We start from the raw sequence: 15,736 nt of genomic DNA on the forward strand, positions 1-15,736 counted from the left end.
CCCTCTAGAAGCTTGCTTTCTGCAAGTGAACAACGCATTATTTTGCCATCACAAAGAGGCACAAAACCACTTTCACTGACATTTTCATTAACTGTTCCCTCCTGGTGGAATGACCTGCCCAACTCAATCTGAGCAGCTGAGTACTTAGCCATCTTCAAGAAATGACTAAAAACACATCTGTTCCCTTTTTATTAGACCCTCTTACTCTAGCACTTTCAGTCTATTTAATATTACTTTATCTATTTATCTTATTTTTTATTTAAAAAAAACACTAGCTTCCTATGTTTTCTGTTCTTTATACTTGTTTTCTTTGTGTGTGTGTGTGTGTGTGTGTGTGTGTGTGTGTGTGTGTAACCGAGACTTGTCATTTGCACTTACATATTGTGGCTCTTTTTTTTTTTTGATTGCTTCTATTGTCCTCATTTGTAAGTCGCTTTGGATAAAAGCTTCTGCTAAATGACTATATGTAAATGTAAATGTAAATTATCTTCTCTTTCACTTGGGAGTATGATCCAGACCTCATGAAGAGCTTCCATTTTACGAGTCTAATGTTATTTGCTGCACTCTCTAGCCAGTGACCTACACGATTACTGCAGTCTCTATATCTAGTTAGGACTTTTTCGATTAGCCAGAGCTAAAAGCGGTGGATTTGATTTCAAACTCTTTTTATTAGGTTTACCTAACGAGGACAGTTAGACCACAGAGCAGATACACTCTTATGGATCTCCAGTAAATACTATTACATCTGCCTGCTCAGGAAGCCAGGGAAATTTAAAATGTTATTCACACTGCTCTGCTGTCAAAATAACATGGGCCTGAAACCTCACAATCCATTCTTCATCCAATAGAATTGTCTAATGCAATGGTGTAGGATACAGGTCAAGACAATAAACAACTTGAGTAAAAAAACATATTGCCAATCTAGTTTCAACAATAATATATATATATATATGTATATATATATATATATATATATATATATATATATATATATATATGCACATACACACACAAACAAATATATATATATAGTGATATTAGAGTATTTTACATTTTATCACAATTTATGCTTGTCAGACACCTGATATTGATTAAATGAAAGTCACCACACTTATTGGATTAAAAATACAGATTTTTACCATAAACTGGAAATTTCCCCCCAGACAAATTCTGTATATTTCCTGCTAGATTAAGATGACTTATATCCGAAATATTAATTTCTAATTCATACTGTGGGTGAAACAGGGTTTTTTTTTAAATCTAGCTCTGTTTTTTTAATTTTTTAGTCATATGCCACATGAGGTTTTATTTTGAGACAGTTTGATTTTGTAAGCAAATGATGACAGATTCAATAAAAACCAATAAACTTTCCATCTTTGTTTAACTTTCATTCACAATTTCATTCAGTTCTACTTGAGTTTTCACACTTTGTTTTTTCAACATCAATTAAATTCAAAGTGCTAGAAAAAACACACAGTAGACTCATCACTGCAGTTTATAACTTTAACATCTACCATGAGTTTTCCTAAATGTTTAAGTCAAAATTTGTTTTAGTGGGTTGATATTTGTATATAGTCACAGTGCATGATAATGGTTTCTAGCTGATGTAAGGTGGTCATTAGCTGATCTAAGATGGTAAAAATCTCACGATCATCTTGATCATCTCATATGACCAGAACATGGTTTGTTGCTGGTCCAGCATGTTTTATCAGCTTGAACAAGTTTTAGACCAGCTAATAGCCAGTTTAGACAAGTCAGTAACCAGACTGAACCAGCTCTGTTTATTAAAAAAAAATTTCAAGCGGGGGAAATTAGATTAAATTTATTGAATTACATTTTAAAAACTAAATGGTAATTTTAATTTTAATACTCAAGCACTGACCATGCTTCTCTTGCCTCGTCTTCAAAAAACATTGTCGTTGATTATTACGTTGACAAATAGAGCAATATTTCTTGAGGACTCAAGCGCGCTCTTGGAGAAGTTCATTTGAATGATAGCGGTGGGCTCGCGGGATGTCAGGGGTGAGTGATGGTGTCGCGCGCATCTCTCGCGTGTAATCTCATTCGTTCAAAGCTCTCGCGCTCAGGTGGTGGACTCTTGGTTAATTCTCAAACTCTTACTCCCATCAGTTGGGAAATCAACCAGAGCAGCATGCTGCGGTCCCCCGCGCAGCCTCTTTTGACCGCACATCGAGCATAATCCAAAAAAATATTCTTGAAAAAATATATATACTTTTTATACTTCTGCAGTTTGCTAAGTCACCTGGACCAGCGAAGATGCCCCACCAAGAGCAAGTGATGGTTCACGGGAACCTCTGCACCCCTGGTCCTCCAAACAACGCCGGGTACAACAACAACCCGGTGCCCGTCATCATTCAGACAGAATCACGCGATAAATGGAGCAAAAAAATGGATTTTCTTTTATCAGTCATTGGTTTTGCTGTAGATCTCGGAAATGTTTGGAGATTTCCTTATATCTGTTATCAGAACGGCGGCGGTAAGAGTTTTTAACTCAGTTTGTATTTAGTTTTTTTTTTCTTTTTCTTTTTTTCTTTTTTCTTTTTATTGTGTCTGGTTTATCTTGATAAGTGAGAGATTACATTTAAAAGCTTGTGTCCTTGGGCGGATGAGCTGTCCATGGTGCTGAAATCATTTTTTGTGTTTATTTTAAACGTTTGACGTTTAAACCTATTAACTACATAATAAGCCTACATAAACTTTTTTCTTACACTAGATCTTTTCAGCTCAATAAAATGTAAAATGTAGGTTTAATTGGTGGCTTACATTTTTAAGCAAAATTAAAGTGTTGCCAACACCACAACCAATTTAACCGCTTTGTCCACTTTTAATAAAAAAGTAAGAAAGAAAGAAAATGTTTAATCGAGTAATAAAGCATTAACATCCAATAGAAATAACATACTTTTTGTGAAAATTGAAATGAATGAAAAAAATAAATAATCCCCTGTTTCTGCCATGGGATTATTTACCTTTCATATTACATTGTTTACTATATTATTTTTATATATTCTTTTTTGGTTTGTATTGTCAGTATATGGAATAATCCTTATTATAATTATGTTTATTTAAACTTATGCACCAGTGCACCTGTGAAGCATACATGGCCAGCTGCATTCATCAATCATGTAAAGGCTATTCATGATTTAAACTGGGCAGATTAATTTAATTTAATTTAATTTAATTTATTAGTTAAGGTTAAGTTAAGGGATCTAAAATATGGTCATGCGGAATAAGAATAATAAAGTTCTAAGTACTAATAATACTAATAAAAAAACAAAATATCCTAGCAATATGCATGCTAATAAGTAACTAGATAATAGTGAATAGTTAATGACTAAATGATGCATTTAAATAGAGCTTTATTGTGTATTGCTGTACACTCAAAGCGATTTACAATCATGTGGGGGGAGCTCTACTCAACCACCGCATTTTTAAATAGTGAAAAGGCGCTTTAATCTGTTTTAATTGTGTTCTTCAGGTGCATTTCTTATTCCTTATGTCCTAATGGCTGTATTTGGTGGGGTGCCACTTTTCTATATGGAGTTAGCTCTGGGACAGTTCCACAGAACAGGTGCCATATCCATATGGAAACATATTTGCCCTATTTTCAAAGGTAAGAAACAAACATGTAATCTAAATCCGTCTCATATACATTATTGTAATGTTTTAGCTTTAAAGATCTATAAATGTTCATGTTTCTAAAGTCCTGAGTGGATATTAAAAGTCTAAATGGATATAAAAATTTAAGAATAAGAGACTAATACACAGTCACAGAGATAAATGGAAATAGAAAAATGACACTCAGACTGAGAGATTTCATTAACAAATCACTGACATTATTTCCCCTTTCCTGTCAGGTATTGGTTTCGCCATCTGCATCATTGCACTGTATGTGTCCTTCTACTATAACACCATCATCGCCTGGGCTCTGTTCTACTTCTACTCCTCCTTCAGCAGCACTCTGCCCTGGACCAGCTGTGATAATGCCTGGAACACAGAAAACTGCACTAACTACTTTGGAAAAGACAACGTGACCTGGACTAACTACTCACGCTCACCTGCCGAGGAGTTTTACACGTAAGTGCATGTAAGTGGCTGCACTGAAAGGGGGCAAATATGGCAGAGAAAGAGAGAGGGAAGCGGGAAAGGGAAAAGGAAAAAGCAAAGATAAATAACAATGGGGAAAACAAAGCATTGTAGATGAATATGTCACAAATAAGGACTACTACAAATCTCAGTAGAAAAGGTTGAACAGTCAAACCAAAATTTATTGAGACACCTTCAACATTCCATGCTTTATCAAAGTTGATTCTCTATCATTTAGAAAATGGTAATAAAATATGACAAGAACTTAAATTGAGTTAAACTGTGTTGGAACAAATTCATCTTGATAATTTCGAATACCACTTAATAATAACAAAATCTCAGGTTAAAATGTCTGAATAAGTTGTGGTCTCAAATTTTTATCAGTTTTACTGGTAGCCCACTGTCTGAAGAATTTTTGGGTATAATATGTCACAGTTTACTATCATCTATTTATTATCTATTTTGCTATCATAACATTTATAAATGAACAGTAGAAATGAACTGCACCCACCAGTAAAAAAACAAAAAAAACCTAAATCAATAAAAATTAATTATATCTGGTGTCTGAATAATATTTGGTTTGACTATATATATAAATACACATGCACAAAGCAATTTACATTCAAGGAACTTAAACTACAGGAAAATAATTTAGTCTTGAAGTACATTTAATCTTTCAGTTAAGTGCCAAAAGAGCTGCAAAATGACTGATTAAACTTTTCAGTTTGTGGAGAATTGTGTTCATATTTTGTATTGTGCCAACATTCCTTTCTTATACTTCAGAACCTATTTGTCAAGAAAACTTGTGTACATTGAAGCATTATATGCATATGCTTTGCGGTTCATGTCAGTTTCAGACTGCACATTTGTAAATCCTTCTTAAAACAGGAGGAATGTCCTGGCAGTCCATGAATCATCTGGGCTTGGGGATGTGGGATACATTCGCTGGCAGCTCATGCTTTGCCTCTTCCTCATCTTCACCATAGTCTACTTCAGCCTGTGGAAAGGAGTCAAGACTTCAGGAAAGGTTACTGAGTCCTAAAATATTAAACGAAACATGTTTTATTGTTTGAGGAAAAATCATTCCACATCTTCTCATCCTCACATGTCTCTCTCAGGTAGTATGGGTGACTGCCACCCTGCCGTACGTGGTGCTGTTGATTCTTATGATCCGTGGTGCAACTTTGCCAGGAGCGTGGAAAGGAGTGGTGTTCTACCTCAATCCCAAATGGGAGAAACTGAAGGAGACCAGTGTGAGTGCTTTTCTCTTACGGGCTCTCAGTCTTTTCTCTTTGTGTCTAGCATTGATTTATTGTTAAATTATATTGTGTTGTTTCTTGACATTCTTTATTTATCTTGTTACCTCTTTAAATGTATTCATGTGCTGTTTTGCTAGCAAAATGCATGTATTCAGGAAAGTGTTTTTATTTCATGCAGTAATAAAAAGGACCTGATGCATTTGAACAGGAAACTCGTGAATCACTAGTAGCTGAACTTACTTGGGAAAAAATATGGAGTTCATAAAGGGCATATTTCTTCATAAATGTTGAGATAAGTCAATAATAATAACAAAAAAGATAAATAAAGAAATATTGTCATAGGTATATAAATGTTAAATGAAAGCAATATGTAAACTGCATCTTCTCTTTTTTTCCGTGCGACTATATAAGCCCAGTACTGTTTGCTAGGTGAGGCAGCGCTGCAGAGAACCGTGATGAGAAGCAAAAATAAAGCACTTGGGGCTAATGAGATGCGTAATTGGTTCAGATTTTTTTTCCATCATGAAAGGCCCTCATACTCATTGACACACACATTCATGCACACGCGCACACACACGTTTCTCTTCATACAAATCTTCAGATGTGATCAAGCACCATTCTGTGATGTCATTGTCTTTAGCATTTCCTAACCATTTCAGTTCCTAAACTGGAACTGAAATAAAGTTAATTTTAAAGATTATTATTATGATTCGAACCACATTTTCATGTGTTTGTCTCTAGCCACACTTTTCTTTATAGTATCTAATATTTTGTAGGTGTGGGTAGATGCAGCTGCGCAGATCTTCTTCTCTCTTGGTCCTGGTTTTGGTGTCCTGCTTGCCCTGTCCAGCTACAATCCCTTCAACAATAACTGCTACAGGTGCAGTCAAAACCTTCATTTTCATCACATCGATCTACTGGAGTTTCTATTTATCAGCATTTGCATTGAGTCTTCATGGTTGTTTAATATAAAGGATATTAAAATAATATCTAGTTTGAGTTTAAATTAATTCTTTGTAAATATACTTCTGTTCAAAATTTTGGGGTTGGTATGTTTTAGAAAGAAGTCACTTTTATTTACATTTATTTAATAAAAAATGCAGTAAAACAGTGATATTGTGAAAAAGTAGGACAATTTAAACATTTTTCTATTGGAATATATTTTACAATGTAATTTATTCTTTTAATAAACATAGTTTAATTATTATGCAAGGAAACGTTTATTATTATTACTCCTTTTTAAAAATTCTTACTGACCCCAAAGCTTTGAATGGTAGTTTATGAACAGAACAACAAAACAGACCTGCCAGTTGTGGCCAAAGTGATTTCCACTCACTCTTAATTCTGATTCTATCTATAGCTTAGCCATTTATTTACATTTGGCCCTGTGTCCACTACCTGAGGAGAAATGCCATCAAACTGAACTAGACTGAATGAATCATATGATGAACCAAAACAAATGCTCTTCCCCATGAGTAAATGATGTAAAAACAAGATTAGAACCGCAAATTATGTCCAGTTTGAAGAGATGAATGGGCAGCATAGTTGAGTGAGGGGAAATTGAATTGTGTAGTACTATAAGACTGTGAGGAGCCACATGGGCAATCTAAAGGGATCAAATCCTATCTAAGGATGAGAATATCACATAGACTTGTACATGGGATCAACTTACTTTCTTTCTTTATTTATTTCTTTCTTTTTTTTTTTCAAATTTAGTTTGTAAATATTTTTTGTTTGTTTGTGATTTGTACAGAGATGCTATTGTAACCAGTCTGGTGAACTGCCTGACAAGTTTTGTGTCAGGATTTGTTATTTTCACCGTCCTGGGATATATGGCTGAACAGAGAAATGTAAACGTTGAAGATGTAGCCAGGGACAAAGGTGAGCTTTCCTTTCAGCTTTTCAATAGTAAAATTATTTTGAGTTTTACTTTAAGTGTGCTGCATCAAACCCAAAATAACATATAAGACTTTCAGTCCTATAAATAAAGCATTTCGTCTTTTGACTTTCTGCACCTCCTCTAGGACCCAGTCTGCTCTTCATCACATATCCAGAAGCCATAGCAAACATGGTTGGGTCGACTTTCTTTGCCATCATCTTCTTTGTGATGATGATTACTCTTGGACTGGACAGCACTGTACGTAAACACTTGTACCTGTAAATGTACAGACACAACAAATATTTCTAAATATGCATGTGAAGTCAGCAAAAGTATATGATTTATATAAATATAGATATGAAAAATGAATGACAGAGAGAACTAGATTTGTATATCCAGATAGAAATACCAGTGAAGCAACAAAATATTGCTACAGTGAAACATTTGATTTTAAGTTTGGCTCTGTTAAAATTACAAAGTCTAAAACTTTGTTATAATCATGGCAATCAGCAGACATCTTGTTTTCTTTTGGCTGTGCATGAGAATCGATATATAAGTATGCATATATTCAGTATGCAAATATGTGCAAGAAAGAACACCAATTCAATATGAAATTTACTACAATGATATCACTACTGAGTGATATAAATTAATGTGAGACTTTTAAATAAGGTGCTTGCACAAACGACCTATATGGTCGTTTTTTGTTGGAGGACAGGCTCGACTTTCAAAGTTTTCAAAAACCATTAGTATGTCAAATTCTGAAATGATCTACAAAGAAGCCTGAATGTAGTTTGTATGTTAAAGAAAATTATGAACAAAGTAGAACAACAAGAAAGGGATATTTCATTACAGTTCTGCTTTGCATAATATATAATTGCGTGTTCATAGGTTTTTTTGTGTGCTTTCTTGCCTTAGTTTGGTGGGCTAGAGGCCATCATCACAGCTGTAATGGATGAGTACCCAGATACCCTGTCCCATCGGAGAGAGCTGTTTGTTCTTGGACTGGTGGTTGTTTGCTTTCTGGGCTCTCTCAGCACCCTTACTAATGTGAGTTTCAGTCAACTTCTGGATCTCAGTTTGTTGAAGTTTACCAATGTAATAAGAATATATCAGCAGTGCAACACAAAATTATAATAACAGAGGATATAATATGTGACCCTGGACAACAAAACCAGTCTTAAGTGTCTATTTTTTTCAAAATTGAGATTTATACATCATATGAAAGCTGAATAAATAAGCTTTCCATTGATGTATGGTTTGTTAGGGTAGGAAAATATTGTTAATTGTCTTAGGGAAGTCGTGGCCTAATGGTTAGAGAGTCGGACTCCCAATCGAAAGGTTGTGAATTCGAGTCCCGGGCCGGCAGGAATTGTGGGTGGGGGGAGTGCATGTACAGTTCTCTCTCCACCTTCAATACCATGACTTAGGTGCCCTTGAGCAAGGCATCGAACCCCCAACTGCTCCCCGGGCGCCGCAGCATAAATGGCTGCCCACTGCTCCGGGTGTGTGCTCACAGTGTGTGTGTGTGTTCACTGCTCTGTGTGTGTGCATTTCGGATGGGTTAAATGCAGAGCACAAATTCTGAGTATGGGTCACCATACTTGGCTGAAGGTCACATCACTTTCTTTTATCACTTTCACTTGTGTGATCACATCACTTAAGTATTTGAAAATCTGGAATCTGAGGGTGCCAAACAATCTAAATTGAGAAAATTGCCTTTGAATTGTAAAAATTAATTCTTAGCAATGCATATTACTAATCAAAAATTAACTTTCGATATATTTATGGTAGGAAATTTACAAAATATCTTCATGGAACATGATCTTTACTTAATATCATAATGATTTTTGGCATAAAAGAAAAATTTATCATTTTGACCCATACAGTGTTTTTTGACTATTGCTAAAAATATACCCCAGAGACTTAAGACTGGTTTTGTGGTCCAGGGTCACATACAGAATCTAGAAATGTATTGTCTATCTGGCAGGACAATTGATAAAGATCATTAAAGATAAAAAAAATATGTTTTATCAAATAATGTTACTGAAAACCGCTGACAGACAGATTTGGGCACTTTATTGAATCCAACATTTTTTTTTTTTTTTTGCAAGGGTGGTGCATATGTGGTAAAATTACTAGAAGAATTTGGAGTTGGTTCTCCAATTATAGCTATAGTCTTTCTGGAGGCCACAGCAGTATCCTGGTTTTATGGTAAGATTTTTTACTATAAATTAAACACACACACACACAAATATATATATCATGTCTGAGTGTACATGAACAAAAATTTCAGTATATAAAATAAACTAATTTATTTCATTTTCTCCAGGTATTAACAGATTCAGCAATGATATCAAATCAATGTTGGGCTACACTCCAGGACTCTTCTGGAAAGTGTGTTGGGTTGCTATCAGCCCAGCTTTTCTTGCTGTAAGTTTAAAAAAAAAAAATGTTTTGACAGTATGTGCAAAGTTTGTGAAATGTTAAAGTCATCTTTCATGGTCTCAAAACAATTTAAGCACCCACAACCTGATTCCCACCCTTATTACCTTTATAATCTCATTCCCTTACCTGTCCACACAGTCACAATTCCCAGTCTGCAAATGTCAAACCGCATGCACAGCCTAATATTCCTCAGATACTTCTCCATGCATCACAGCTAACCTCAACACAATCATTTTTTCATACTGTTCCTGTTATTCTTTTTTCATAAAAAAAAAAAAAAAAAAAAAAAGACATGATAAACAGCTGTCAGTCTAATCTCCTGAGACAGTGTTTGAGACATTTTTTGAAATGCTGAAGAGAAGACATTTGTCACTGTTCCTTCAAGACACAAAGGCCACCGCTCTACAATTTTCCGGTCTCCATAGACCACATAAGGATGTGTAAGGTCTACAGGATAATGTGGACCTTTTGAATATAAAATAATCTGATCAGAGTCTCACTCTAAAGATGTTTTCCAACTCATCAATCTACCTGAACTCACACTGAGTCTGTAGTGACCTATATACTGTACTAATATGAATTATTTTTTTTTGACAACAAATAACAATTTTATTAATTTTAATACGACCAAAATGCTAATTTAACTCACTAACTATTTTTCCTGTTCATTTCTTTAGTATATTATTATCAGCTCACTGTTGAACCCTCAGCCCCTCACACTATTTGACTACGAGTTCCCCGACTGGAGCATCACGGTCGGTTACATCATCGGAGCTTCCTCTTTCATGTGGATCCCCATCTACATGGTGTACAAGCTTGTGTGGACGCCAGGCTCTCTTAAACAGGTGAGACATGCATGTGACGCATTAGCTGAATAAATGAACAACTACTCCCACTTGAAAAGCATTCTTGTAGAAGTCTACTGCAAGAATATTTCACCCAAAAATGAAAATTTGCTAAATGATTTACTCGCCCTCAGGCCACCCAAGATGTAGATTAGTTTGTTTCTTCATCTGAACAGATTTGGAAAAATTTAGCTTTACGTCACTTGCTCACCAAATGGATACTCTGCAGTGAATGGGTGCCGTCAGAATGAGAGTCCAAACAGGTGATAAAAACACAATGATTCACAAGCAATCCACATAACTCCAATCAATTAATGTCTTGTGACTTGAAAAGCTGAATGTTTGTAATAAACAAATCCATCAAGATGATTTTACCTTCAAACCATTGCTTCTGTCTAAAATATGAGTCCTCTTTCCATAATATTGATTTCAAGAGTGAAAAAGTCATCTCGTCTGAATTAGGAGAGAAATATGCACAGATAAAGCACCATTTAGTGAAAACAGTCTAAACAACAGTTCTAAACAAATCTGTCAGTGGATCATTTTTGGGTGAACTATTCCTGCAAGTTATAAAATTTGTAAAGCTGCTCACATGATGTTTTTGATCTAATTTCAGCGTCTTGCTGTATGTCTGCGACCAGAGAGAACACTGCCAGACATTCACACTGACAGTATGGGGCTAAGCCCTGTACCATAGACCCCTGAGAGAAAAACAACTAAACACAACTCACATACAAAAGCCACATATACTGGGTTACATGGGTTACAACTTTTGCATAGTTTTAGGGATTTGTCCAATCAAAATTTAAAGAATAATATAAATGAAATAAATAAATAATGATATACAAGGAATACATAAAATGATCAAATTTGAAAGTGATTTGCAATTAGATTTTATCTGTAAAATGAAAACTGACATTCAATGTAAATTATAATAGTTAATTTAACGATCTGTGCATTTTACAAATAGTTGATGTTCTATTTTAATTTAAGATCTACGTATAATATAAAGAGTTCAGTAGTATTTTTTACATTGTCAGTCAGATGTACCCTCCAAGTCGCAGAACGTTTTTTGAGATACATGCAAAATGAGATTACCTCATTGTGAATAATCCAGCCAATTAGAAAAAGAGAACTTTTTTTCCAGAAATAACTGTTGTCAAGATTGAATCATTATGGTGTTTTTCTGCCTTAACTCTGTCTAGATGTTGTAGCTACTTTGTCAAAACTTTGTAAAATTTGTACTGATGTTGTGCCTCACCAAGAAAAGGACAAAAAGAGAAAAATAAGGGTTTCTTCTGAACTAACATTACATGACTGTTTGAAATTTTCTTTCTCTAAGAAAACTTGAGCCCAAATCCTAGCTATGTGTAACGTGTTAATTTTCTTCCCACATTTTTTTTCCCATATAAAGAACTGAGGATGTTACTGAACTCTTGATGTGACCAAATATTAAATTGCTATGAATGTCTTATTATGGATAGTTCAAAATGTGGTTCATATACTATGTCTGCACTGTAGGTTGTGGCAGAGAGTTTTGCTTGTGTGTATGTCTGGAAAATTAATAAAGCTGTACTGAACATTCCTATCTATATCTATCTATCTATCATTCTGTGAACTAGTGTTGTAACCATCTATCTATTCAGATTTACAATACTATGTGTGATTCCCACTTTCGTTCTCTTAGTGTGAACAGCCTTGCACCTTAATTAACATGTTGATTTGCATTGAGCTGCAGTATCCAGCATCTGTAAAACACACAAGGGGTAAGAGAACTGCATTGTGTCAGGTATTTAAATGAGATGTTTTATTAAAGACTAGATCTTCAATCGCCACCAATGGCTGGTCTGGGAAACGCGGCTCAGTTCTGCCAGTTTCAGGTATGGGGTGAGAGAATAGAGCAAAGATAATGCTATTCCACATTCAGCCACTTCTAGCAGAGGCCGCAGAATGGATCAAAGGCTTCAGCGCAGGCGACTGGAGTAGAGGTGGACCTCAGATTCAACTACAGAGGAGCCTAACAAAAGGGCTGCAGGCTCTGTGCTCCTCTGTTAATTACCAAAATGAAAGACCAAGAGTTTCACGGAAAAGTGAAAAACTGTATTTGACCTGCAATAACAGTGTTTCATGAGGTGAAGTTGAGGCCATAGAAGAATCTAAAGCAGGATTTAACAAACTAGGTTCACAAACACATTTGATGAATAGTTTATAATAAATCATTGTAAAAATTGAAAAAAAAACTATAAAAAGATACAAAAATATTTGTTTACTTCAATGTACTAATGTGATCATGAATCAACATCAGAGAACAGTGAACATGCAAGTATGTTATTAAATTACTGAAATATGAACTTTCTTAAATTTATAAGAGGGTACCTTAAGCTAATGCCAAAGTGGTTCGGCTGACAAAAAAAAAAAATAGTCTGGGAATTGTTAATCTAAAGCATGGAGCATTTAATTATAGGTCTATCATTCAGAATTTGTTATAATTTAACAAACATACAGGTTTAACATTAACACAATTCTAAATGTAAGGTATTATGGTCAAAAATTACCATTTATGTATGTTAGTTATGTTTGCACACTTGGTTATAGGATATTAATGCTTGCGATAATGCCTGAGACACACATATAGATTTTTAGCTTAAATGATCTAATTTGTAGATTATTTTAAAACTTACATATAAATACTCAAATACAACAAGAAAACAAACTATCCAAAAGACCATATCTAAAAAAAAATGCATCATCATTTAATTTATTGGTAAACATGGAAAAGGCATGTCACAATAAAATCAGTTATGCACATGTTGTATAGTCGCATTGGAAGCTGTGAAGTGCATCTACTGGGATGTTCATGTTGGTTTAACTCGACGGCTTTAGGACCTTCCTGCGCCGTCGAGCTGTGCGGATTGGGTTGCATTGCATCCTGCTCGCTGTTTCGCTACAATGTCAGCACGCCTGGTCTCTCTCATCGCTTGCTACATAACCTTTTTCCAATCTGGAAATGCTCAACTGGGTGAGTCTAAATTATCTGCTAGACCTTATGAAGTCCTGCTGAGGCAAAATCTGGGTAAGAATTCAATTTACATCCAGGTGAACCTGCAATTGTGTCACTAACCTGTGTCAGCACAGCTTGTCATAGACATCCGTTTTGGATGTGTCTTCGCTAAAATTGGTTCCAGTTAAAATCTTGATCGTAATATAGCCTACTGCACTAGATGAACAGTGGATTTATTTGAATTGTTTGTTCATTTTATCTCCTTCTGCAGTTCTTCTAATAAGTGTTCTGTCCACACTGCTGGTGGTCATGATTGGGATGGCAGTTTGTGTCTACAAACCTCTTCGACGCCAGGGGGCAGGGTTTCATATTTTTTTGAAGCACCCCTGGGCACCGCCATTGGCTAGCGGACCCCCACCTGCTGTTAGCATTCCATTGACTCCCATTCATTTTGGCGTCACTTTGACAGCGAATAACTTTCGTGGCCTAATGGTTAGAGAGTCGGACTCCCAATCGAAAGGTTGTGAGTTCGAGTCCCGGGCTGGCAGGAATTGTGGGTGGGGGGAGTGCATGTACAGTTCTCTCTCCACCTTCAATACCACAACTTAGGTGCCCTTGAGCAAGGCACCGAACCCCCAACTGCTCCCTGGGTGCCGCAGCATAAATGGCTGCCCACTGCTCCAGGTGTGTGCTCACAGTGTGTGTGTGTGTGTTCACTGCTCTGTGTGTGTGCACTTTGGATGGGTTAAATGCAGAGCACAAATTCTGAGTATGGGTCACCATACTTGGCTGAATGTCACTTCACTTTACATCTGAGGCGTTTAAAGACTCCATTTATTATTTCTAAAGAAACACGAAAATGTATAAAAGGCTCCATTAACCTTGTATCTTACGTTATGTTCCCGTAGAAGCAGTTTTTGTAAAAATAGGCTAACGATTGCGTCATAACCAGCGACTCTCTGTCGCGCAGTAGAGAAATTACCGTATGGACAGGAGGAGAAGCTCGCAGGCAATCTTTTACTGTGTATAAGGCAATCGGGGGGACGTGGAGGCATGAAGTCAAGGGAGATAATTAATCAGAATACTTACCAAAATTTGCTCCTGTTCACGCTCGCCTTCTCTGGAAGATTCGGTGGGTGATTCAGATTTCTCTTGGCACAGCGATTAGAAGACGTACAGGTTGCTCACGTGACATTTATGTCATCAAGCTCAGTTTGAGTCTGCGCAGTACGCTCGACCCCCAGGAAGTGCGTGCTTCTAATTGACTTCATTTTTCTCCGTTGAATCCAATGGGGTCGCTGTGTCCATTTCTTTTACTGTCTATGTTCGACGCAGGTGACAGACGTATGGAAGCAAAATAATGACTTATGTCTTTGAAACAAAAAAGCATGCTGAATAGCACTAACTGAAAAATAATGCATTGAATTAACAGTTCTTGCATTTTAATGCCTTGAATTTCCAGGGCTTGCATTGTTAGGTCCTGAAATTTTATATAGTTGTTCATTTAAGCTGTGAATATTTCAATTAAAAATATTTCACACACCTTTTCATAATTAAAAAATCTGTAGCACACTTGAAGGAATGAACAAGCGTGTGGTTTGGTTGGGTTCTTTTATTCAGCCAGCGTCATTCGCAACAGCTCCGTACCACACAGTACAACATAGCTCAATCCTTATAGTCTCGTTAAAAACCTCGCGTGAACTAACTTTTCTTTTCTAGGTTTTTCTCTGGCTTACTGCCACCAACTGGACACCCATCACATAGCTATATACTACAAATTGCCATGCATGTACTGAATACTTAACCATTATTAATAAAATAACTGAAAATACAAAAACTATTACATGGAGGGGGGGTCTAGCTTTTAACTCACAATTATCTTATAACAATTATACTATTCTATCAATGTATATTCTAGATTTCCCCACAAATCAATAATTCATATTCACGTTCCAGAATTCACTTCCAAAATATTAAATCGGTTAAAAATGTCGGTCCGTTTTATTTCACTTTCCAAATTCGCTTCCACAAATTCAGTGGTTAAAATTCGGCAGATAATTCGCCCTTTCACATCCGGGAGCAGCAGGAATAGCAGTAGAGCACAGAGGCATAATCTCCAACTGCTGTCAGTTGCTCACCAGCAGGTGGTGCAAGCGGCTGTTAAATAAGGCCAAAGCAACAGGTGGATTAAGTAATACAG

General features: G+C 35.9%; 1 protein-coding gene across 1 annotated transcript; it reads left to right on the forward strand.

The window, feature by feature from the left end:
• Window positions 1-2,245: 2,245 nt before the first annotated feature.
• slc6a4b (solute carrier family 6 member 4b) lies at window positions 2,246-12,120 on the forward strand. The gene is made up of 13 exons (XM_059543294.1): window positions 2,246-2,497; window positions 3,497-3,631; window positions 3,876-4,095; window positions 4,993-5,131; window positions 5,223-5,357; window positions 6,140-6,243; window positions 7,117-7,244; window positions 7,388-7,500; window positions 8,161-8,292; window positions 9,357-9,456; window positions 9,575-9,675; window positions 10,368-10,535; window positions 11,152-12,120. Exons 1-13 carry the CDS (start codon window positions 2,278-2,280, stop codon window positions 11,230-11,232), a joined length of 1,776 nt encoding a protein of 591 aa, XP_059399277.1. The 5' UTR covers window positions 2,246-2,277; the 3' UTR covers window positions 11,233-12,120.
• Window positions 12,121-15,736: the final 3,616 nt, after the last annotated feature.

The sequence above is a fragment of the Carassius carassius genome, chromosome 4 (genome assembly GCF_963082965.1).
Source record: "Carassius carassius chromosome 4, fCarCar2.1, whole genome shotgun sequence".
In the NCBI taxonomy this organism is placed as follows: Eukaryota; Metazoa; Chordata; class Actinopteri; order Cypriniformes; family Cyprinidae; genus Carassius; species Carassius carassius.